The 25,913-nt window shown below is 40.1% G+C and overlaps 3 protein-coding genes across 11 annotated transcripts in view; 2 read left to right on the top strand and 1 right to left on the bottom strand.

Moving 5' to 3' along the window:
- The first annotated feature begins 335 nt into the window (after positions 1 to 335).
- Positions 336 to 8,570, top strand: riok3 (RIO kinase 3 (yeast)). Its single transcript, XM_071484375.1, has 13 exons — positions 336 to 677; positions 1,837 to 1,952; positions 2,291 to 2,436; positions 2,603 to 2,710; positions 3,145 to 3,254; positions 3,896 to 4,039; positions 4,162 to 4,289; positions 4,767 to 4,949; positions 5,037 to 5,196; positions 5,399 to 5,479; positions 5,886 to 5,975; positions 6,476 to 6,589; positions 6,884 to 8,570. Exons 1-13 carry the CDS (start codon positions 642 to 644, stop codon positions 6,995 to 6,997), a joined length of 1,530 nt encoding a protein of 509 aa, XP_071340476.1. The 5' UTR covers positions 336 to 641; the 3' UTR covers positions 6,998 to 8,570.
- A 763-nt stretch (positions 8,571 to 9,333) lies between these two features.
- On the top strand, positions 9,334 to 24,517 carry rmc1 (regulator of MON1-CCZ1). 2 transcript variants are annotated; one of them, XM_071484373.1, is made up of 21 exons: positions 9,334 to 9,542; positions 10,077 to 10,153; positions 10,645 to 10,729; positions 11,056 to 11,112; positions 11,309 to 11,395; positions 11,832 to 11,972; positions 12,245 to 12,348; positions 12,443 to 12,532; positions 13,000 to 13,105; positions 13,214 to 13,322; positions 13,449 to 13,493; positions 13,572 to 13,625; positions 13,920 to 14,048; positions 14,748 to 14,854; positions 14,998 to 15,117; positions 15,343 to 15,420; positions 15,624 to 15,728; positions 16,379 to 16,447; positions 16,554 to 16,641; positions 17,076 to 17,213; positions 17,628 to 18,393. In XM_071484373.1, the coding sequence occupies exons 1-21, from the start codon at positions 9,444 to 9,446 to the stop codon at positions 17,705 to 17,707; spliced, it is 1,968 nt and encodes a 655-aa protein (XP_071340474.1). In that variant the 5' UTR covers positions 9,334 to 9,443; the 3' UTR covers positions 17,708 to 18,393. The 2 variants fall into 2 exon arrangements, with proteins under 2 accessions (XP_071340474.1, XP_071340475.1); XM_071484374.1 differs by lacking the exons at positions 15,624 to 15,728; positions 16,379 to 16,447; positions 16,554 to 16,641; positions 17,076 to 17,213; positions 17,628 to 18,393 and adding an exon at positions 24,368 to 24,517.
- The window catches only part of rreb1a (ras responsive element binding protein 1a), a 64,196-nt gene continuing 58,404 nt past the window's right edge, over positions 20,122 to 25,913 (bottom strand). For all 8 annotated transcript variants that reach the window (XM_071484368.1, XM_071484369.1, XM_071484366.1 and 5 more), the window contains one exon: positions 20,122 to 25,842. In XM_071484368.1, the coding sequence (XP_071340469.1) occupies positions 25,166 to 25,842 (677 nt within the window). In that variant the 3' untranslated portion in view covers positions 20,122 to 25,165. The remainder of the gene's footprint in view (positions 25,843 to 25,913) is intronic.

Here is a 25,913-nt window from a genome sequence, read left to right as displayed (position 1 = left end):
ACACGCTGTAGCTGGTACGCGCAAATAGAAAAAGGCTAAATACAAAATAAATTCTCCTTTTCGTGCACAGAGCTTGAATTTATTTTCTTCTACATTTTTCCTACGTACATACATACATACATACATACATATATATATATATATATATATATATATATACTCAATTCATTAATTACAGAAAGATCACTGAAATGAATAATTGATTATCAGAACATTTGACTAATTTTCTTTCGATCGAAATAATTGATGAACCTTTCAGCGCCTGTGATGTGAGGATCAATAAGAGACCTTTAGAAAACTGCGTGGAGGCTTTTATTATGAAGGCGTAAATCGACGTATTTCCTGTTGTGCCAAGGTTCATTGCAGTAGGAAATTCCTAACAGACGGCCGCGCAGCCTCAAATTAAATCCAGATTATTCACAGAAAACCTTTGTTGCTGACTTGTTCTTTATCTTTTTACACTAAGTTAAGCTTATACAACAGTTTCCTGTGCGCGTCACGTCGCTGGACGTCGGCATTAGTCTTGTTTTACGCACTTTTTCGTCGCCCAATCTGCCCCTGTGGAATCGTGCTAACGTTAGCTCAGCGGTTAGCCAACATTCACTCCTCCGAGAAAGAATCGATTAACTGTTATCATAATCATGGATCGAACAGCAGTCACACCAGAAACAGCCAAGGTAGGAAGCTCTTTCATTTACTTGCATTGTCCTGTTGTGTCTTGCTCTGTTGTGTCTTGTTCATGTTGTTTAACTTGTGTTAGCTGCTAATGCTAATGCTAGTCGTTATCCAATATGGCCATGACTGAACGAAGACTGCTTCTATTTCTGTAACATCTTAGCCTTAAATCTGCCTCCACACACACGTCTTCAATGATCTGAAACCTTCATGAAAACATAATTTTCTGGGAATTATTGTGCCGACTTTATAACAACATAAAATCTGTATATTTCTTCAGTTCAAGCTGTGGAACTGTCACTTTACATTTAGCAGACATGACTTTTTACTACATATTACCACATATTATATTACTATTATATTGTTTAATATGTCCGTACGAACATATTTATTCGAAGTAAATAGGTAGTTATCGAAATTATAAACAATCTGACCTACAAATATTGTGGGTGGATCCTAAATACAGGATCCTGGAGCAGGGGCTGACCTCAGACATGTCTGGACCTGTCTCACTTCTTTTTTTTCCCTAATGAGTCAGAGGTTTAATTATAACGGAGTTTCACTGCACATGTCAGGGTGCAGTGGATCAAAGTTAGATTCTGCAAATAAAAATAAGGAAGTCAAACCTCTGCAGCGATCAGACATAAAAAAATTAGCTTCCTCTAATGTTAATGCTTGGTTACGCTTTTTTCCTTTTATTTTATCAATTCAACAAATATAAAAAATACTTAAGGGGAGCAGGGGGAAAAGTTTGGTTTCAAGATGAAGAACTACAGTCCAGTATGTACAGTTTCTTGTTCTTCAGGCTCTGAGCTTCAGAACATTTGGTCTGAAATAAAATGATGGACACTACATTAAAATACCAAGTGTGTGTGGCTATTTGTCCCACACAGCTCTTTCTAACATTTCATTGTAAATTCACTAAAGCTGAGACTTGGCACTTAAATGCAAAATCCATTATTTAATAAAAATTTAACACTGTGAGTCTGGACTGTAGTTATTATTGGAGCTTTGGTTTATGTCACTCAGGTTTTTTTTGTTTTTGTATTTTGTATCTGCCTTCTTAAGGATGATATTATACCCCCTGTGTGTGTGTGTGTGTGTGTGTGTGTGTGTGTGTGTGTGTGTGTGTGTGTGTGTGTGTGTGTGTGTGTGTTGCAGAGCCCGTGGGGTTCAGTGACCCCGGCCGCTCCGGCCTGCTCTCTGGCTGATGTGATGAGTGAGCAGCTGGCCAGGCAGCTGGATGAGGAGAACAACGCCTTCCCTGCGCTCTCAGAGTAAGTTCTCAGCTGCCTCACCTGTGTTCAGCTCAGCTTCCAGCTCATCAAAAGTGGGGACTTGCTGCTTTACTCTGTCAAACTTACAATCTTTGGATTTTGCACCAATGATCATTTAGTTTTCTGACATTTTATTGACAAAATAATTGATATAATATCAGTGGATTAAACGATTCTGATGATAATAATCAGTCGCGGCCCTAATTTCAGTCTTTTGTTGTTGTGAAATGCTTTATTAAACTGCAGCTGACTAATTATTCATGTCATATATGACATTGTTTTATTTGGCAGTGAATCTGTGTGTCACCGTCTCTCCTGTCTCCACCCTCTTCTCTCAGACCTGCTGCAGACCTGTTGTTGTCCGATGAGGGTCCTGATACGACCAGTGACCTGATGCTCGCCCAGATGCTGCAGATGCAGTTTGACCGTGAGTTTGATGATCAGCTGCGCCGTGAGGAGAAGAAGTTCAACGGAGACAGCAAAGGTAGAAACGCAACAATCTGAGATACGCACTTGTTACACACTGTTAGAAAGTACTTCTGTGTGGTTTATTGTCTTTGTGTCGCTCTCGACTTCTTCTGCAGTGACAGCAGCTGATTAAAGGAGAGGTAAAGTTTGTGACAGTCTGTGTTGTCATGTTTTGTGTGCAGTGTCCATCTCCTTTGAGAACTACCGAATGGTCCATCCATATGAAGACAGTGACAGCTCTGAGGACGAGGTGGACTGGCAGGACACAAGACACGACCCCTACAGAGCAGGTGACATAAATACAGTGGGTGGGAGTAGCAGACAGCAGCCGTGTGTTCTCAGGACGCTATGCATATTTAACTATTATCACAGTGTTTGTGATTTAAGTTTGTCTAACTGGACCTCTCTGAATTTTAAATGAATCAATATCTGATTCTCTGTCGAACAAACTCAAAAAATAGTTGTGGATAAAGTCAGCAGATGGAAATGTCTGTTGTGTCTCCTGAGAAATCAAGGTACTGACTCACGTAAATGTGACCTACAGCACTACAACAGTAATAAAGGGAAAGTTTCCTCAGTATTGATTAATTATTGATGGTCATAGTAGTCATCTCTTTGACAGAGGTACAAGGAGATCTGCCTGAAGAGCAGCAGGGACAACGACACCACAGATGGTAACCTCTGACCTGTGTGTATGTGTGTGTGTGTGTGTGTGATCATTCAGAAAAGCCTCAGACTACACCCAGGAAAGGCTTCACTGGGAAAGGCAAGAACATCACCACCAAACATGACGAGGTGACCTGTGGTCGCAAGAACACTGCTCGCATGGACAACGTAAGACAGTGACACGCTCATGTTCATGTTTATTGATATATATGTTTACTGTTGATCCTACAGATCCATTGATTGATTATATATATATATATATATAATACAATATAATTGTGAAACTAAAGTATTTATATGTTTTGAAGCGTGAGGACAGAAGGAGTTTTCTTGAAGAAGTAAAGAACATCAGAAGCAACAGTGACCTGAACAACACAGACACCAGCTCTTATTTTGTAGCAGGAGTTTCTCATGATCCAATCAAATTCAGCTTTTTTTACATTTATTTAAATAGGTAATGAATTAGGTGCAGAAGCTCCACTAACATTCACAAAATGAAGCCGTGGATACAAAACACACAAAGAACAATAACACATCATCTCTGTCATCGTTTATGTTAATGGTGGTTTTGAAGAAGTGTTAATGTGTCTGTGGACAGGTTCGTGCTTCAGTCTGGAGAAAGTGTGTGTGTGGGTTGTTAACACACACTTCAAACACTTCATGTTGCTTTTCCTTCAGAATTCTTCACTGTGCAGCAGATTCACTCTGACTGTTCAAGAACGAAGTGACCATGAGAGCTCTGTGCTCTTCATATGTGTAAAGCTAAAAGGGGATCAGCAGTTTTTTACATCCTCCTCCTCCTCCTCCAGTTTGCTCCTGAGGTGCACGTCGGTGATGGGCTGGGGATGGACCTGAAGTTGTCCAACCAGGTGTTTAACTCTCTGAAGCAGCACTGCTACAGTGAGCAGAGACGCAGCGCCAGGCTGCACGAGAAGAAGGAGCACTCCACCGCCGTGCGTACACTCTCCCCCACACAATGTTCAGTGTTCAAACACACGGATGAGGAATAATGAGACACACACATCCTTGTTTCTCCTCCACACTCAAACACAAAAACACCCTCCTTCCTCTCCAGGAACAAGCGGTGGACCCTCGCACTCGTCTGCTGATGTATAAGATGGTGAACGCCGGCGTGCTGGAAAACATCAACGGCTGCATCAGCACCGGGAAAGAGTCCGTCGTCTTCCACGCTGACGGAGGGAGGTGAGTGGATACAGGGAGGAAGAGAGGGCTGGAAGTCAGGAGGATAAGATAAGAAACCCCTACACAGGGTTACCTGCAGGTACTGGAAAGTTTTGAAATGTTTTGAATTCAGCTTCTTCTCCTCTGCTGCAGAAACTACAAATCAATCATCAAAACATTGATTTGATTTGCTGGACCCATCAATTAATCGTTGCAACTCTAAAAAGACATATTTTTAATTGGCTAATCCATTCATTTATCTTCAGGTCACATTCAGTCAATTTATATATCATCAAGAATTATTTTTATATACAGCTGGGAAGCACTAAAATGATATAATGATCAATAAGTGTCCCTGCAGGTTTTCCATGATACTTGAATCCAGTGTGATGGTGTAAATGGGTCTTAAAATTTCTTCATTTTAATTCAGCGAACTTGCAGAAACTGAAAATCAACAAATACACAACCAACCAGTCAAAGTGTGTGTTTGTGTTTCAGCCTGGAGGAGCAGCCGGTCCCAGACGAGGTGGTGCTGAAGGTGTTTAAAACCACGCTCAACGAGTTCAAGAACAGAGACCGCTACATCAAAGACGACTACCGCTTCATCGACCGCTTCAGCAAACTGAACCCACGCAAAATCATCAGGCTGTGGGCCGAGAAGGAGATGCACAACCTGACCAGGTAACTAACCCGGTGACTCACTCACCTGTTAACACACGAGTCAAGAGGATGAAGTCGTAGAAACGTGACATCACCGTTTGTGTCCAGGATGAGGAAGGCGGAGATTCCCTGTCCGGAAGTGGTGCTGTTGAAGAAACACATCCTGGTGATGTCGTTCATCGGGAAAGACCATGTTCCTGCTCCCAAACTCAAAGACACCATGTTGGGCCCAGAGGACATGAAGAACGCCTACTGCCAGGTCTTACATGTAGGTGCACTGACTCATCCATGTGTAGAGAGAGAGAGAGAGCAGCTGCTTTGTTTGTGTCTTATGAGCTTTTTTTTTATTTGATCAATGATTTATTATCACAGTAGTTCATCATTTTTCTGTCAATACCAATTGATTGATCAGTTGCTGGAGCCGGTAGTGAAGTTCTGCTGTGTGTAACAGTTTGTGTGTTTCTCTGCAGATGATGCAGCAGCTGTATCAGGAGTGTAATCTGGTTCATGCTGATCTCAGTGAATACAACATGCTGTGGCACGAAGGGAAGGTAAGACTGCGTCTGCTTTTCTGCTTTTTGTTCATTGTTTACTGCTCAGTCCTTCATTTTATATTCGTTCCTTTCTTCTTCCATCCGTCTTTGTATCTTTTCTCTTGTTTTTGCTGCTTTATTTCTATTTTTCACTCTTGTTTTCCTCCTCTGCTCTGATTCTTTCATCCTTTTTTCTTTTTTCCTGCCTCTGTCAGCTTCCTCTCCTTCTTTCTTCTCTTATTACAGACTAATAAACCAGACCTACAGCAGAACCAGAGCAACTTCCTTCTCTGTGTCTGTCATTAATCTTTTGTCTCGTCCTGTCTCACTTCAGTTTTCGTGTTAAATCATCTTGGTCAGTTCAGGTCCACAGCTCAGTTCTGCTGTAATGACGTGTGTGTGTGTGTGCGTGTGTGTGTTGCAGGTGTGGTTGATAGACGTCAGTCAGTCCGTGGAGCCCACCCATCCTCACGGCCTGGAGTTCCTCTTCAGAGACTGCAGGAACGTTTCCACGGTAACAGCTAGTTTCGTCGTGTAGTTTCAGTGAGAACGATCAGATGTGTCACGTTGCCTGTTGAGTACTGAGAAACACTTTTTATTTCACAGAGAATTTAAATGTCGTTAAAAATCTGAGAAACAGATTAATCAGATTAAATCCATCAGAAATTAGGGCCTGTCATGGTTGTTGTTGTTGTTGTTGTTGTTAATAATTAGAAAATTAGAAAGTAATCATTAATAAATTCACAATCAGGATCTAACTGGTCTCTTGGAAAAAGTACAAAGTGATTAAATTAACTGCATCTTTCAGTGAACCAGGTTTTTTTAGCTTCCTTTGGTTTAATTTATTTAACCAGTAAACTGTAACCACGGTAACTGTGGGCAAAAATGTAAACAGAGGCTTCTGATTCATTATTTTTCATATAGAAATTGATTAATACCTGGATCAGTTACTTTGTGTTAGTTATGTGCTGTTTGTAAAATAAATCTGTGTGTGTGTGTGTGTGTTTTCTCCAGTTTTTCCAGAAGAGAGGAGTGAGCGAGGCGATGAGTGTGTGCGACCTTTTCAACGCCGTGACCGAACTGAACATCCCTGTTGATGCTGAAGACGAGGCTGAATTCGTCGCTGAGGTAACGGAGACGACAGAGACACTCAGCTCATTATTTCTTTTTGTTCGTTATAATTTTGACTTTTGATTCACCTTTTTATTGTCAGTTTATGTGTTGTCTGTGTGAAGATAAACATCATCAGAGACCTCGCAGATAAATATCGTCTTTAGTGAAGACCCAAAGCACAAACCCACAGTCAGACAGTTGTTCTGAGCTTGTTCTGACGTGGGAACGTTGATAAACTGTTATTGGAAGCTGACATAATTATCCATGCTGTACCGCCGGGTTAAACAAGCTCTCTCTCCTCTCTGGCAGATCGTGGCGTTGGAGAAGAGGAACGAGGACCACGTGCAGAGGCGAGGGAAGAAAACGTTCCCCGTCGCCTCAGAAGACGGCGGTCCTCCTTTAAAACCCGACGCTGACGACTAATGCTCGCCCCGCTCGCTCTCTCTTCACGATCCCGCCGTGTTGAAAACGTTGTAAGGAGGAGATGAATGGAGGAGGACCCGGCACCTCCCCCCTCCAACGCTGCCCTCCACCCACTAACCCACACACCTCCTTTAAACGGGCAGGACGGAGCGCCTCCTCCTGGCTGCAGCAGGAATGATTTCACCCAGTTGGACGTTGAAGCCGGAGCGTCCGGGGCCACTGAGAGGTTCCAGCAGGGCTTTCTGAAGCTGAGACCACATCTCGCATCTTCTGCTACTGTCGCCTCATACTGAGATTAATTACAGTATGTGTTTTAGTAAGAATCATAAAAATACATAAAGCTTTTCACACAGGACCTTTTCCACCAGCTGGAACCACTGATGAGCTTCACACAAACGATCTGAGATTTATTTTGAAGTGGAGAACCTAAGGTTGTAATGAATTCTGGGGAAAAATGTGCATGGGTGGGTTTGAATATTTGACTGAAGCTTCAGAGGTGTAGGAAGAAGCAGATCGTGCAGAGATTTCATATGTGACCATGTGTGGAAACAACTTGCAGAAAGACACACAGAAAAAGGGGTGAAACTAATATAACATGATATTTTTTTGTTTTCTATTTTGACTGAAGGGAAATAATCCAAAAAAAAACATCATCATCACCTTCATCTTCATCTCTGTCTCTTTCTTTCCCTATTCTGTTTCATATCAGCTGTAAGGCTGTGTACCATACTGCCATCACATCAGTGAGCTCATAGTGCAACAGGAAACAACAGTCAACACAACATACTAATAATAGATAATGAGCACCACAAATCTATGAGAGGAGGAAATAAATACCACACATAAAATACACACATGCACAACCTCTGCTAAAACAATGTTGTTTCCATTGGTCACATTAAAGAATATAAAAGTTTTACCTTAATTTCTATATTTATCTAAAAAAAAACATATCGAAGTTTCAAAATTAGAAATAAAATCAGGTTAAATCAGAAAAATGTACTTTCCAAATAATAAATCTGATTCAGCACTTGACAGTTTTGATCCTTGATGTTAGAGGCAGTGGTGAAGTTCAGTGAGGCTCATACTGTCTTCATCACTCGCTCAGTGTTTCTAGAAGGATCTAAGGTTGATGGTAATTCATTCCTGCACGACCCATGTGATTTACTCTCAAATCTGTTGACAGGAACTATACGCATGTGTGTTTTGATGATTATTTAGAAGGGTGTGGAACACTTGAAATTAAAGTGCAAAAGGAAACTTTTATCACAAGTAGATAAATGCAAGTAAACTAATCCAGCATCGTGCTGTTAAATGTAAAAGATGGGGCCTCTGTTTGGTGTTTGCGGTGAAAAGGATCTGACAAGCAGCTCTTTGATTGTGTGACCTGGTGTGGGAGACGTTGGTCACTTACTGCACATTATTGTGTGTGTTTGAGTGTGTGAGGTTTCCCTCTGCAGAGAGTGTGCACTCTGTCAAGATGTTGGTTTTGTGGTGGGTATGTTCTAATGAAATACTTCATTATTTGAAACCGGCTGCCGACCAGTGGTGACATTAAAAAGTGAAGATGAAACTGTCTCTCTTTGATTTCTGTTCAGTAAAAGCAACAATATTTAAATGTTTGTTCTTTTTAGTACAAAGTTACTGAAACTTTAATCTGTGATTCAGTTCTTGATTTGATGCAAAGCCTAAGCACATGATCTTCAGTTTGTCACATGACTCTTATGGTGACTTCCTACCAGAAACCTTCAAAATAAAAGAATAATCAATACAGTAGAATAAAATGCAAATGTAGTTTTACAGATGAAATTCTGTATTAAATAATGACAATTCTTAAAATGTAATATTGAATGCAGTTTACAAACCTAAACAGTATTTATCTGTGATTTTATTGGACACATTAAGTTTCTCTCAGTCTTTGATAGTAATAGTTGGATCTTAGTAGATGATGTGAACTTTTTGGGGAAGTCTAGCACAATGTATTGATATTTATATTCATCATGTGTGACTTTACAGTTTTTCTAGGGTCATTGTAGATTCTGATTATGTGGTTTGATCTTTTTATGTACAGTCTATAGGTTTGATTATCATGGATAAATAGAATTTGGTTTTGTTGTGAGGTTTTAACTCTACTTAATTCTGCTTTGTTCAAATTATATATATATATATATATATATATATATATGTATATATAATAGATGGCACAGCTATGTGATGGTTATGTGTCTGTCAAAAGCTTCAATTAATGAAAACATAATAACAATGATAATAATAATAATGAAACAAATAGATAAATAAAAGTATCCGCTTTTATTCTGAAGGACGAAAGAGGAAGCCTTGTCGTCTCTTCCGGCTCTGCTGCTCCGGCTAACAGGAAGCTAGGCTGGAATAAAGTGAACTGAACTTGGGATAAAACTGTGAAAACGTGGCGGCCAGGTGTGTGAGGATGAGTGAGGAACATTACCTGGAGCTGTGTGAGAACCCGGTGCAGTTTGAACACGCCTCCAGCGTCAACAACGTCTTCTTCGATGAGGCTAACAAGCAGGTGAGCAAGTTAGCATTGATGTGGCTAACAAGGTTAGCTGACTAACAGTTTGTTAGTTTAAAGAAAATTCTCACAAAAACATGTCAACAAAATTCTGTAGTTTATTTTCATCAGTTCTAATGTGCTCGCTGTGAGGTGCGCTTTCATGCACATAAAAGAGTCGATAACCGAAGATAAATTGACAGGTTTGATGATTTATGACAGAAAATAAACAACTTATTTGATATTTTTAAATAAAATTGATAATAAACAGTGTAAAAAAGACAACTACTGCATTTAGTAAAATTATATAACTGTTAGCAGAAAAATGTATTTAAATATAAACTGTGTTAGTACAATTTTTTTTGTCTATAATTTAATATATATATATGTTTTTAAATAAAACTATTTAGCATTTCAAAACCATTCAGAGCCCATGCTTGTTCATGGTGCCATTGAAAAGACAATAATCTGAAAATACTTAATATTAATTTGTTATGTTTAACTGCTTCCAGTTAAGTTGCTAGATGTTTACATCCTGTGCTCTGGCTGCAGGTGTTTGCGGTGCGTTCAGGTGGAGCCACAGGTGTGGTGGTCAAAGGCCCAGATGACAAGAGCAGTGTTGCCTTCAGGTACCTTGGCATTTGCAGGAATCTCTGAAATAGAACACTGTCAAAATACTCCATTACAAGTAAAAGAATCATCAATAAAATGTGTATCAAGAGTAGCAGTATTTGTTTTGTCCTGTGACTGGTGTATCATAATATAACTGATGCTGTATGTTATTGCTGGAGCTGGTTTAAACTATTTAATATACAGTTTAGTCCGGTGGTTCCCAGAAAGAAGAAGAACCAAAGTAAAGACAGTTGTGTTCACCTTTTTTGAATTTTCTCTAATCTTTGCTGTTATTTGTGAAACTTTAACTCTTTGGGGCTCAAACTGTTATTAAAATTATATTAACATCACATCTAAAAAGGAAAGTGTTAATTAAAGCTGTCAAATAAATGTAGTGGAATAAAAAGTCATGGTTGTGAGTAGCATAAAATGGAAACACTCAAGTAAAGTACAAGTGCCTTCCCACCACTGACAGTAATAATGTGCATTAACATGTTTTCCTCCACAGAATGGATGATAAAGGAGAAGTGAAGTGTATCAAGTTCTCCATTGGAAATAAGATCTTGGCAGTACAGAGAACCTCAAAATCTGTGGTGAGTTCTGGACAACACTAACACTGTCGGGTCTGATGTTCGATTCCCTTTAATGTGAAATGTGATGCGACTCATTCAGAGGAAAAGCTGCACAAGATGCAGTGATTTCTTTAACTGGAAGCTCATAAACTGTCGAAGTATATTTTAAGTTAAATTCATCATGTGGACTTTCTCTAAGTGAAAAAGAAATGTTTCTGTCTGTGGGAATAATGTTGGTTTACTAATTATGACTTTAACAAACACAAGGACTGCAGCTCTGTTCAAACTCAGTATCCAGACCTAAAGATTACTGGTTTATTGAACTATTTATTCTGTGTTGTTTGCAGGACTTCATCAACTTTATACCCGACTATCCACACACAGAGTTCACCCAGGAATGCAAGGTATGTAACAGGAGTTTAGCTTCAGATATGAAGAACCTCATTGAGCTGTGAGGAGAAATCAGTGTTTATGAGCCACAGCTGAAAAAGAATATTAATAAAATTCAAGGCACAGCAGCTCAGTGACGGTGCTTTAACAGCCTTTTTCTGTGTTGTTCTGTAACTAAACAGTATTTGTGTTTTTTTTCTTGTCCTGCAGACGAAGAATGCTAACGTCTTGGGTTTCTGTTGGACCAACTGGAACGAGATCGTCTTTATCACCGACCAGGGGATCGAGTTTTACCAGGTTGGATTACTTACATTTCTCTCATAGTCTTGTTTTTCATACTCTAAATATTGTACATTCCCCCTTTCATATTGAACATTGAGCATATTCGTATTATAGTTTTATTATATTCTTATTAATTTTATTATATTGTTTGACATTTTTATTGTAAATATTTTGCAACAAAATGTTTCTCTTTATATTTAAGCTATCTGACCTGTAGTACTCGCTTTGCTTTATCCTCTGTTATATATGTTTTCCTCTTACTTTATTGTTTTGAACCAAAACATCAAAGCAAATTCCTCATATGTGAAAACCTGCTCTGCAATAAACCAGTAAATAAGATTCTATTCTGGACATTTATTCTTGAGTTTTGTGTGTGTGTGTGTGTGTGTGTGTGTGTGTGTGTGTGTGTGTGCGTGTGTGTGTGTGTGTGCGCGCGCGCGTGTGTGCGCAGGTGTTTCCAGACAAGCGCAGTCTGAAGCTGCTGAAGAGTCAGAGTATCAATGTGAACTGGTACCAGTACTGTCCAGAGACCGCCGTCATCCTGCTGTCCACGACCGTGCAGGGGAACATCCTGCAGCCGTTCGCCTTCAGGGTGAGCAGAGCTGGGCCTGAGCTCTGAGTCTGGTCCAGTGACACTTAATCTTAGTCAGTCACATATTATCGGCCTCGTCATTTTAGATTTTAGTATCACAGACTCACTTGTTTTGGTTTTTTGACTTTATAACTGTATATTTTTGGTGTTAGTTCAGTACACACGCAGGTCTGTTGAGAATTAACCGTTAGTGATGAACAGTTTGGTGTGAGCACAGCATGTGTTGGTTCAGTTGTTGTTTACACTGAGTTGACTTTGCTGGTCACTTTCAGAATGGGACCATGTCCAAGATGTCCAAGTTTGAGATCGAGCTGCCGGTCGTCCCCAAACCCGCCAAACTCAGCCTGTCAGAGAGAGACATCGCCATGGCAACAATGTAAACCAGGGCTTTAACCTTTAGTTGTGTTACTCATTTGATCTGTTTGTCGTTTCTCTGTTTGCTTTAATTTGTTTGACCCCCCCGTCTGTAGTTACGGTCAGCTGTATGTGATGTATCTGAAGCATCACTCGAGAACAGCAAACAGTCCAAGTGCAGAGGTGGTGCTGTATCACCTACCAAGGTACACACACACACACACACACACATTTAACATCACATTGATTCAAACATAAAGAACAACATCAGAACTTTTTAACACAAGTCTACGGTGGCCTGAAGAAAATACAACAAACACAAATTCAGGAAACATCTTCATCGACAACACAACAGAAGTGATGAACCTGCTGGGACACACTGGTTGTGTTGTGAGTATTTGCAGCTCATGTGTTGTCAAATTGATGAAGATGTTTCCTGAATCTGTGTTTGTTGTGTTTCTTAAGTTGCAGTGTGTTGAGCTCTCAGGGCCACCGTAGTTTAATGAAAACATTAAAAAAGTATAACATTGTCATTTAGGCTGTGAGGCAGTGCGTTCAAAAACAGAAACAAAAGTGAATTTAATTAAAACAGTGTCTCGGAGTTACACTTACAGTCTGTTTTTGTGTGTGTGTGTGTGTGTGTGTGTGTGTGTGTGTGTGTGTGTGTGTTCAGGGAGGGTGCGTGTAAAAAGAGCCATGTGTTGAAGCTGAACACCACGGGGAAGTTTGCTCTGAACATCGTGGACAACCTGGTGGTGGTTCATCACCAGAGCTCCCAGGTCAGTGTGTGTGTGTGTGTGTGTGTGTGTGTGTGTGTGTGTGTGTTTGTGTGTGTGATTGTATTTTTTGTGAGGGTGTTATTTATTGTGTGTGTGTGTTTGTCTCAGACATCTCTGATCTTCGACATCAAGCTGAAGGAGCCGGACTGTGCTGTCAACACACACCAGCCTGTCCTACCTGCCCGGTCCATACACCCCTACAGGATCCCCCTGTCAGGTGAACACATACACACACACACACACACACACACACACACACACTGTATTTATTTCAGTCTCCTTCTCCTGGGATGTTGATCCAGTCTGACTGCAGCTTTCTCCTCTGTCTCTTGTCTCTGTGCAGGTCCAGCAGTCGTCCCCTCTCAGCCTCCAGTCCCCTGTCAGCTCTGTATCCTTGTGCGTTAAAATTGTTACATGTCGCCATCTTTTTAAATTTTGCTCACACTGACCTTGACCTTCACTCCAGACTCTTCCTCCTGGAGCGTCTTCCAACCTGAAATCATCATCAGCGCCAGTGAAGGTGTGGAAACACACACACACACACACACGCTGTGGTACCATGAATGAGAGTGTGAATCCTTCAGCAGTCAGAGTGTCAGTCAGCTGAGATGTAGATTCCCTCTCCACTGCAGAAGCGTCTGCACTGTTGTATTAGTTTGTGTGAAACAGATTAAAAACCAGCCGAGCTGCAGATGTGTGAGGACGTGCAGATGTTGCTTTGTTGGGGCCAGAAACAAACTTTTTCTCAAGAGCCACATGTGTTATGATTCGATTCCAGCTGAAATGCTGACACTGACGTCTCCTCCTCTCTCAGGTTACCTGTGGTACCTGCAGGTGAAGCTGCCTCCAACTGTCAACCTGCTGCAGGACAAAGGCAAACTGATGGACTTCCTGTTACGACGGAGAGACTGCAAGATGGTCATCCTGTCTGTCTGCTCGCAGAGTACGTCTGCCTGTCTCTCTCTCTCTGTCTGTCTGTCTCTCTCTCTGTCTCTCTGTCCGTCTCTCTCTCTCTCTCTGTCTGTCTCTCTCTCTGTCCGTCTGTCTCTCTCTCTCTGTCTGTCTCTCTCTCTGTCTCTCTGTCCGTCTGTCTGTCTCTCTCTCTGTCTCTCTGTCCGTCTGTCTCTCTCTCCGTCTGTCTCTGTCTGTCTCTCTCTCTGTCTCTCTCTGTCTGTCTCTCTCTCTGTCTCTCTCACCGTCTGTCTCTGTCTCTCTCTCTCTCTCTCTCTCTCTCCGTCTGTCTGTCTCCCACCAGGACGAGTCAGATTAGAAAGAGATTTTCTTGTCATTAAACCTAAAGATGATGTTTTATAGTTAAAGTGTTGAACGGCGACACAGAGAATTAACACAGAACAGCGAGGTCGTTAACAAACAATACAATCAAAGGCGAAATTAAAAAATAGTTTAAATAAAGTATCAAAATAATAATAAATATGAATAGATAAAGGAAAATAAATTCAGTGCACCAGGGAGGATTTGTTGGTGACTGTGAGGTTGTTAACTGTGCTGCAGGTTTGAACCACTGGAGCCTGTCGCTTTAAAGAACAGCGATCAGTACAGGAAGTGGGAGAAGAAAAAAAATAAATAAATAAAAGAAACCTGTTGCTGCTGTTGAACTGAAGCTGAACTTCTCTCCTCTCAGTTCTGGAGGGCGGGGAGAAGGGAAGTCTTCCTGTCATAGCCACCGTCTTTGACAAACTCAACCAGGTGTACAAGGAGTACCTGGAGGCAGAGCAGAGCTACACTGTGGTGAGTGACAACTGGTCTGTGAACAAACCTGAAGATCTGAACTGTTTTGGAACGAGGCTCTCAGTCTTTAAAAACCTGGACAAAGGACACACACTCAGCTTTGTGTGTGTGATGCACGGTATATTTCAATCTTGTGTTTGCAGGCAATGGAGTCCGGTCCGAGCCGAGGCAGCGCAGCTCAGAAACGTCCGGTCAGAACTCAGGCCGTCATCGACCAGTCAGACATGTACACACACGTCCTGTCATCTTTCACAGAGAGGAAGGTACACAAACAAACACACACACTGTACAGATAAAAGAATGAAATGTGTACTTGCAGCAGGAAAAGCAATAATTTTAAATATCCAGATGTAATTAGTTTAAAAAAGTTTGTTTCTAAATAGAATCTGTGAACTGTTTGATAATGGAAAACAAGAATAATACAGATATAAAAGATACTGGAATGAAATGAGATTAGACCCTCTCTGCTGTATGTGTGTTTTCTGCAGGGCGTGTCCCATAAGTTCATCATTGCAGTGCTGATGGAGTACATCCGCTCCCTGAACCAGTTCCAGATCACTGTTCAGGTAAAACTGAGCAGAGTGACGCCTCCTGATCAGCCGTCCCTCATCTCTAATGTTAAAATGCTGATATAATTGTGTATTGATTTGTTGTAAAGTGCTTGTAATTGTTCCTTCTGTCTGAAACTTTGATCGAGAGAAAATATTTTATCCTTCCTTCACTGCTTCGATCTGAACAAACTTTACATTTGACGTATTTTTAACTGTAGCACTACCTGTACGAGCTGGTGATTAAAACCTTGGTGCAGCACAACCTCTTCTACATGCTGCATCAGTTCCTGCAGTATCACGTCCTCAGTGACTCCAAACCACTGGTGAGTTCAAACTGATCTGAAACTAATATTGAGACTGAACTGAATGAACGCAGCTTTAAAGGAGCAGTCTGCTGATTTTACACATGATCACTCATCATTGAGAGAATTATTCCATCTGTTCAGTCATTTTACTAGTGTCATCAAGTTGATCAACTTGAAGTTATAGTTGAGATGCATGATGGGAAATGTAGGATCCAGTTTTTTTGCGTTTGATCCTTATTAGGGACAACAAGTCTATAAGTAGAAAACGAAAATCCTGGGGAACTTTATATTTGTACCAAGTACAGTAGCAACGAATAATTCTATTGATTAGTGTGACGATTGTTTTTGTGAATTAATCACTTTGTCTAGAAAATGTCAAAATATGTATAAAAAAACAAAAAAAACTTCAAAAATAATAGAAGACTACGAAAACCAGGTAAAGTTCACATTTAAGAAGCTGGAACCAAATTTTGCTCAAACAGAATAAAAATAAAAATACTTTTTACTTTTAATTATTGATCATTATTGAGTAGAGGTCATGAAAAAATGTAGTTAATTATTATTGTTTTATCAAAATTGTTGCAGATTTATTGTCTTTACATTAATTAATTTACTAATTATCTTTTAATTGTCTTTAATTTCCTTCATTTTCTTTTCCGTGGTTTCAGGCCTGTTTGCTTCTGTCTCTGGAGAGCACATACCCTCCTGCACATCAGCTGTCTCTGGACATGTTAAAGGTATCGAACACAAAAACATAACAGACTTGTTGCAGATTGTGGTGCAAAAAAAAAGATAAATTCCCATTATTTTAATTTCAATTCATCTAATGTTTTGTGTTTTCAGCGTCTGTCCACGGCCAATGACGAGATTGTTGAGGTTCTGTTGTCCAAGCAGCAGGTTCTGGGCGCGCTCAGATTCATCCGCAGTGTTGGTACGTCGATCTCAGCTCATGTACCAGGAAAAAGTGAAAGCAAAACAAAAGTGTAACAAATCTGCAGTCATATGGTTAATTTTAGTCATTGTTGAGGGAAAAGAATCACAAAACACTTAATACTGAGTCACACTAGTGAATTTTGCTCAGTGCTCAACAAATCATTTATTAGTCTTGATTAAATTGTTGTTTTGGACGTGCACATTTTTCAGATACACTACGGTTTGGTTCTTGTATTAAAAGACAGACTTCAAAAGATGTTATCATGAAACTATATTCATCTCTGTAAAGATTTTTAACCTCAGCTGAAGTTACACAAATCGGATGTGTGTCTTCCACAATTACAAATGCTTTAACACAAAGCTTCATACTAGCATCATAAGAAGTCACTTTGTCCTTCAGACTGAACCCTGCACTGCTTTCCCTTTGGGCAGGTGGACACGACAACGTGTCGGCGAGGAAGTTTCTGGACGCAGCACGACAGACTGGAGACCAGATGTTGTTCTACACTGTGTTCAGGTCGTTCCAGCAGAGAAACCAGCGGCTGAGAGGAAGCCCCGGCTTTAATCCAGGTGAGAACACACACACACACACACACACACACACACACACACACACACACACACACACACACACACTTGTTTTTCTCATAATTATGAATTAATCACTCATTATTACTTTGTTAATTACCAGTATATCCTGTGGATACCAATAAGAGTAGGTTGCTGTATAAACAGATAATGAATGACGATATAGTAAAACACAGCTGCAATAATGCAAAGTATGTCTTTATAGGAGGAGGAGTAATATCTGCTTACAGCTAGAATACAGTGCGTCATCAACTGCTGTGAATTAAACATGTGTATTTAAGTACTTAAGTACAGTGTTAGTGTTTTTACGTCATATATATGTCTGTGTTCTGTCAGAAAACACATAATTATCAACTTGAACACCTGTGATATGTGTTTGTTTGTGTGTGTTACCAGGAGAGCACTGTGAGGAGCATGTGGTCCACTTTAAGCAGCTGTTCGGGGAGCAGGCGCTGATGAAACCCTCCACTGTGTGAACCACTGGGACCAAAACCACAGACTGTGAACTCAACGGGATGCGAGCAGACGACCTGGAAGGGTCACAACCCAACATGTGGGACATAATCTTCACCCGTGTAGTTATATGCACCACTAGTATCCTGAGCGTGTCAACACCATCACACATGCTTCACTGTATCCACAAATAATTAAATCCAAAGGCTGACTTAAAATTACTTAAATAATTTGAAAAAGTTGACTGTGTGGAACATCAGCAGTTAATATCAGAGATTCAGCTGACAACTCATTTAATAAACTGTCAAGGTAGAAGATTAAAGAAAACCTGTTTCACATAATCAGAGTATGGTCTCATGAAAACTACCTTGGATACATGGGTGCATGTGAACGTACTCACCCGCTCATGTCTTGCTCTGATTTCGACTGATATGGGCGGGGTCAGAAGCTGCACCTGCAGTTTGAACAGTTGAGATACCTGCATTAAGACTCTGTATGTAAGAAATGAATGAGGTGGAAAAATTGTGTTTATTTTGTATGATAAAGAATGAATTATTGTATCACTAACAGTCACATCTGTGTTTTTAAATAAGAGCACTGAACTGTATGAAGTAACAATGGAAATATATTTTAATGCTGTTGATTGATACTTAAAATAAAAGTATATACTGTCTATACATGTGTACAGCTAATAAAAGACGGAATAACAGGTGTGTACAAGAGTGTTACTTTCTCTGGTGCAGAAAATGTAATATAGTCTGTCATGAAAAATGTTGTATACTATGTCATATAAAGTGTCATACTAAGTGAAAAAGATCATGTAGTAAATGATACAAAATGTGATACTAAGTGAAAAAAAAGTCATAATATAGTTAGTCAAGAGTCATAGTATAGTAAGTCATGAAAAATGTCTGTAGTCAGTGATTAAAAAAAAAAAGTGTATGGAAAAATGTCATAGTATAGTAAGTCATGAAAAATCATAGTATATTAAGGTATAAAAAAAGTCATGGTATAGTAAGTGGAGAAAAAGTCAGTATAGAACGTCATGAAGAATGTCATGGTTGAGAGGTGAAAAAAGTCATAGTAAGTCATGGAAAGTCATAGTATAGTAAGTGATAAAAAGTCAGTATAGTAAGTGACAAAGTCAGTAAAGTGAGGTAAAAAATGTCATGGCATAATAAGTCATTAAAAAGTAAGTGGTGAAAAAGCCAGTATAGAAAGTCATGAAGAATGTCATGGTTGAGTGAGGTGATAAAAGTCATGGTATAATATGTCATAAAAGAATGTCATAGTATAGTAAGTGATCAAAAAGTCTGTATGGAAAGTCATTAAAAAGTCATAGTATAGCAGGTCAAACAAAAGACATAGCATATTAAGTAATGAAAAATGTCATAGTATAGTAAGTGATAAAAAAGTCATGGTATAGTTAGTGATAAAAAAAAGTCAGTAAGTGGTAAAAAAGTCAGTATAGAAAGTCATGAAGAATGTCATAGTTGAGTGAGGTGAAAAAAGCCATGGTATAGTAAGTCAAAAAGTCATAGTATAGTAAGTGATAAAAAGTCAGTATAGTAAGTGATAAAGTCAGTAAAGTGAGGTAAAAAATGTCATGGCATAATAAGTCATTAAAAAGTAAGTGGTGAAAAAGCCAGTATAGAAAGTCATTAAGAATGTCATGGTTGAGTGAGGTGAAAAAAGTCATGGTATAATATGTCATAAAAGAATGTCATAGTATAGTAAGTGATTAAAAAGTCTGTATGGAAAGTCATTAAAAAGTCATAGTATAGCAGGTCAAACAAAAGACATAGCATATTAAGTAATGAAAAATGTCATAGTATAGTAAGTGATAAAAAAGTCATGGTATAGTTAGTGATAAAAAAAGTCAGTAAAGTGAGGTAAAAATATGTCACGGTATAGTTAAAAGCATAAAAAAGTCAGTATAATAAGTCATGAAAGATTTCATATTATAAGTCACTAAAAAGTCATAGTATAGTAGGTGGTGAAAAAGTCAGCATAGAAAGTAATTAAAAAGTCATAGTTATAGTAAGTCATGAATATTGTCATAGTAGAGTAAGTCATAAAAAAGTCAGTATAGTAAGTCATGAAAAGTCATAGTAAGTCATGAAAAATGTAATAGTATAGTAAAGTATAAAGAAGTCAAATGTGAAATTTGTCTACAGATAAACACACAGTTCAGCATGAGAAGAATAAAGTTTCCAACTATAAGTTAGAGTAATTATTTAAATTCGACTCAAATTGAGCTTCCCTCTTTTCCTAATCATTTATTTACAGACTTGTAAAATTAAATTACCAAAGCCAATTATTGTCTTAAAATGCATTTCTTTTACATCCCTGACACCTGTAAATCACTGGTAATGAGGTCAACAGCAACAGTATTGTTAGCTAACGTAAGTAAAGAAAGACAAAAACATCCACAGGGTTTGATTCACACACCTTTCCTTAATATAATCTTTATTGCTTTTTCTTATTGGGTTGAATACAGAACAGGTTTACATCTCTTGACTTTGTGAAACACTGTCATGTTTTACTAACGTACGGGGAGGAGAGGACAGACGAGGGGATGGAAGGAAGGATGGAAACACAATCACAGAAAATTTAAGTTTTCCACATGACTGTGTGTTAATGCTTTCTGATTGAGGTCCAGCATGTATGTGTGTGTTTGTGTTAGTGGAGGGATGTGTTTAAATCTCCTCTCTGACGTTCCCTTTGACCTCTGACCAGGACAGAAAGTTCAACATGAGGGTTAAACCAAAAAAAAAACCCAAAAGGCTTAAACCAAATGTCCGAGTGATAGGGGAGGAACAGAACAAGAATGTCACACAGTATTCTGGGTGTAAAAATGCCAAAACTAAATGACATCTTTTCTGTTTGTGATGACGAGTTCACAGTCAAGTGCTAAATGTAGTGATTGACAGTTCTGAATCATTATTTAAAAAAGACAAAATAATCAGGACTTGGAAAATTGCAACTCAGGAAATAAGAACATGAAGTATTTCGGATAATGGATTTGTGAAAGACCCTGAGAGCGAGATTATATATATATTTTTATATTTATATATATGTATATATATATTTATATGTGTGTGTGTGTGTGTGTGTGTGAGAGAGAGTGTCTGTGTGTGTGCGCGAGTGTGTGTGTGTGTAGCGTGAAAAGAGATGGAGAAAGGAGAAATCATCCATAATTGAACAAATTAGATTGACATGCAAAAAAAAAAAAAACCTAAAGCCTAAAACTCACCCTTTAACTGAACACAATGGATTTTCACAGTTTTATATGCATTTATATGTCATAGAGAAAAAAATTAAAATAAGCACAACAAAAATCATCTCAGCCAAACTAAAAATAAACAACAGAACCAATAGACCCAGACAGTCTGTTCTCAACTCATATACAGGAGATCTACATAAAGCTTTTTGGATTCAGAGGGATTTCTTATTGCTAAGTCCGATATGCACCACGGCCTGCTGCGCCCTACGGCAAGCCGGTTAGTCCACAACACAAACCATCAGTTCCTCAAAACAGTTCTGCAGCATAAATGTGATATTTTTAATACATGGCTTTCTTCTCAAGTCATTGTAGAAACTAAACTCGCACCCACACACACACACAAACACACACCTGGGCTCCAAATAAATACATTTAAAAACAGTCCACGTGCATTCGAATGGAAGTCCAGTATTCATATGGCCGTGCACGCACATACATACTCACAGTCAGACGTACATGAACGCAAATTCCCGAGGGAGAGGGGTGTACAGAGAGCGCAAACAAACGTAAAACAGTTGAGAAAGAGAAAGAGAGTTTCTTCACCAATATGAATGATAACGAAACATCAACAGTCAAAATTAATAAGTGATTAATGATCAAATTAATTAAAAGGTTAGACTCTTGTGATTGTGACTGTAAATCATAGCAGGTTAACAGTTCAGTAAGCTTTCACCAGCTCAAGCACAGGTTTGGTTTAAAGTTTATAATTATTACATGTTCCCAGTTTTTCCTTGGTTGATTAAGGGAGGACATGAGAGCAAATTTCAAATTCAAATAAATTCAATTCAGTTTTTTTGTTGTGACTGAGGATTTGAGTAAATCCATGCATCATGTTCGAAAGCAGGAATTTTACCTGGTGAAATGAAAAGAAAATGAAATGTGAATTTCAACCAGCAGCAAAAACGTCCTGACAATCTCTCAGATCCAGTTTACTCCAAACATGAAACCCAGTACAGCAGGTGCTCATTCTGCAATCAGAAATCTATTGAGTTAATTTTCAGTTCCTCCATAACTCGAAGTGTATCTTGCACAGCTTTGATGGGACGTTAGCCACTGACAACGTGTGGATGCCGTAAGTTTTGATTTTGGAGAGTTCAAGTGATTTGCACTTGCTTCAAAGGGAAACTGGTCAGTAAACAGGCTGTTGCAAAGAGTTTGGGCTCTATAAAAGTCTGGGGTTGAACATGAACATTAGGACAAACTGAAGGAAACTCTCTCTCTCTTTCTCTTGATTGTGTCACGATATTCAACTGTAGTAGTACTAGTAATAGAAGTAGTAATAGTAGTAGTAGTTTTGGAAGTTGTTAGTGCCAGTTCACGGCAGCGTGCAGTCAGTCAGTCAGTCCAGTTGTGGTTGCTCAACATTTTTCTATTTGACCGACTAGCGACTGACCGTCGTCGCCTTACAGTTCCGTTATGAGCCGCTGAGGTTCGATTTGTTTTGCTTATGAGGTTGCTCGATATAAAAATAAACAGATGAAAATGTACAAGAAAAATTAGCTATATTCATCTTCACACGACAAGGAAAATACACATACACACTACCCGTCCCTCTGGTCGTGACATCAGGATCAGCAGGCGATCCAAATTCACCGCCTCTTTCTGTTGGATATATCCGGTTAGGTTGAAGCAGGGGGTGGATTTAGCCCTTTTACTTGTGTTTGTTTGTGTGTGCAGCAGGGTAATACAGTTCAGGAACACAAAATAGTGTTGCACTCACACCCACTCCAACCTATCCATCCATCCGTCTGTCCATCCATCCATCCATCCAGCCATCCCTTTCACCCTAGCATCTACCTCCTGGAAATCACATTGAGATACAACTGATGGGTTTAATCTATAATTTCTTTTATCCGCTTTCCATTTGAAAATTAAAAGTGATTGTCACTAATGTCAAATACATTAATAATGGATTTGACCGTTTCTTTTTTCGCTGTTAGGAGAAGACAGGGCTAAATAGGGACAAACGGTGCTAAAGTGGCCAACTCTAGAAACTATGATAATACTGGAGGGAGACTAGCTAGGCCTACTATTAGCTGCTGTTAACGCAACGTTAGCTTCGTTAACTTGCCTGCTCTCGTCATTTAGCCCAAACTAGCATGTGCTTTGAGCCTGTGGTTGGGAACTAAGGGCTCACTACACAAAGCTCAAGCTAAGGATTAGAGCTAGCTAAAGCTAACTGGCCATACCAAAGTAGTTTATCGAGCTAAACCAGTGTAAGCTTGGCTATCTTCACTGATCTGGTTAGTTATTCCAAGCTAGCGTGTGTTTTTACTCTGTGGTTGATAGATACATACCAACTGCACAAAGCTCAGGCTAACAATAAGAGCTAACAAGGGCTAGCTAACCGTGTCCGAGAAATTAACCCGGTTAAAGCACTGCCAAGTTGGTTAACTGGTCTGATCTGCAAAGTTAATCCTAGTTAGCACGTGTTTGACTCTGTGGCTGATGTTTATTTAGCCAGCCCAGGCTAATAACTACAGCTAGTTAGTGTTAGCCCTTTCAAAAGCAGTGAAGATTCAGCTGTTTTCCTTGTGTGATAAAGTTCATTGCACAAACCGTGCTAGCAATGCCTTAGCCCTTTCTATTTCAATTTTACATCATTGTTGATACCGAGTTAGCCTTGGTTAGCTCTGTTGGGGCCATTGTGCGAGCCAAGCCAGTAACGACTTAGACATATAAGCCCTGGATAGCTGTTTGAAGTCATGTGTTAGCCCTGGTTAGCTCTGGTTTGGCCCACAGTGGACACCAGGCTAGCAAAGGATTAGCCCTGCTAGCCTGTTAAGGAAGACAATGGATTTGAAGGGTTGCTTACAGTGCTGCTCGTCTGTTGTTTAAATGGTTGCAGTTAAAAAGCAGAGATTGAGGTAAACTGAACCTGGGTCAGGTGTTAGCGGCCATAAACGTTAGCACACCAGAGGCCCTGTAATAAACCCTAAATGAACACTAGGGGGGGCGACGATGAGAGACAGGTGGGAGTCACACACTTTCACACATACACAACAAAAAATTTTGATTTGTTCAGTTATAAAAAAAATCCACAAAACTAAAGAATTCCCCACCCTACACCTAAATATCACTGATAATCGCACACACGCAGAGAAACAGAAAATACTCTAGCATCACATGCCATATGTTCAACTCTCTGTACACACATGGAATCAAATGAGAATGATTATGAATGAGAAATTATTAACACACAAACCAACTCACAGGGTGGCTTTGAGGGATGAAGGGATCAATAGTGTGATGGGTTTAAAAAAAACAAAAAAAACAAAAAACATGGAGAACACAAACTGATCAACACTATTTTCTGCCCTTTCAAGAGTTTTCACACAGAAACCTGGTGCGACTTTGTCAAGTTCGTGAATGTTTTTGTGTGTGTTTTTTTTTTCAGAGCCAGCCGAGAGATGGGGATTGGTGCGGAAGCGAGCCAAAAAAGACACCGAGGCGCTGGCGTTTCGGTTTTCCAGTTACAAAAAGCTTCCTCAGCCACACAGTGGCAGAAGACCACCAGCCATCTGTGGCGGCCATTATCTGCTGGTGAACCTGGGCTGAACCAGCCATCACCTCCAGTTTTCTCCAGAAACACTGAAGCGGCCGTTCCAACAGGAAAAGTGGCTGGTGATTTCTGGATTTTGAAAAGCTGCTGTGACTGACGGACCACAAAAAGTCAAGTTCCCCACCTTGACTAGTTCATTCTCAAATCCAAAGCTGGTTCAAATCGTAAAATTGGATTGTTCAGTCTCTGATGTGTGGCTGTAGCCCAGATGTGATTTAAATACAGAAGAATAAACGCAGACAGTCCATCTCAGTCTTTGTCTGTCTCTCTGCGTCTCCTAAGTTGATCATAAATTCTCAAACAGAATCTAGAACAATAATAAATTGTAACTTTATTCTTTTTATTGCTGAAATATAGATTCCCCGCACAAAAAAATAGTAATGCAAATCACCATCATCATAAAAAGCTATAAAAATTAGATCCATCCTCCGTAATAATGCAGATAAAGATATAGCAAAAAACATCAGAGAAGTAGGACTAGTAGTAAGGCACTTCAAGAAAACGAGGTGTTCGTCTTTCTATCAAAAAAGTTTTCTGGGCTAGTTTTTGCATCATCATCATCGTCAATGGTGTAGCGTCTTTCCGTCGTATGGCACTGGTGATGTTGGTTTAGGCAGCCGAGGGCCACTCCTCTCAGTCTACCCCCACCAGAGGAGGCTCTCCGTTGGGCAGGATGTGCTCCAGAGAGGGCTTGGCGTGGATTTCCAGCAGCCCCTGGATGAAGCCGTCTTCTGGGGCAGCTGTTGTGGCCTCCCCTGGTGGAGAGCTGGAGGAGGGAGAGGGGTCTTTGGAGGTTTTTGAGTCAGGGGTTGATTTCAAGTTGCTGGCTGAGGAGTCGTCGCTAGTAGTTGTCTTTGTGTCAGTAGCTTGTTGGCTGGAGGGCGTGCTGGTGGAGGGCTGTTGCGTCGCAGAGTCTGTAGAAAGTTCTGATTTTTCCTCCGCGTCCGGGTCTTCAGAAGCAACGGCAGCTGGCGGTTCTGGATCTGCACCAGACTCTGCTGGTTTTGCAGGGTTTTCCTCCTCCACCGTGGCTGAATCTACTACATCACCCTCTCCCTCCTCTTTCAGGTCCTCCTCCTCCAGCTCCTTGCCCCCGGCGGTGCCGCTCCCACACTCGCTCTCGTTCTCCGAGGGCGGGCAGGTGGATGTCGGGGTCGGGGTGCAGGAGTCTCCGTCCTCGCTGGCGTCATCGTTCGCGGCGGAGCAGCCGTCGGCTCCGCGGGGCTTCAGGTGGATCCTTTGGTGACGAACCAGGCTGTGCTTCAGTGTGAAAGTCCTCTCGCAGGTTTGACACCGGTACGGCCGCTCACCTGGACAGACAGATGGAGGAGGAGGATTTATACTTAGAAATTAGATTATAGATTAGAAATTAGATTAAAAG

Source organism: Trachinotus anak, unplaced genomic scaffold (genome assembly GCF_046630095.1).
Source record: "Trachinotus anak isolate AG129_WGS33_773 ecotype Australia unplaced genomic scaffold, CSIRO_AGI_Tana_v1 ptg000009l, whole genome shotgun sequence".
In the NCBI taxonomy this organism is placed as follows: domain Eukaryota; kingdom Metazoa; phylum Chordata; class Actinopteri; order Carangiformes; family Carangidae; genus Trachinotus; species Trachinotus anak.
This window is presented reverse-complemented; position numbering and strand designations above follow the sequence as displayed.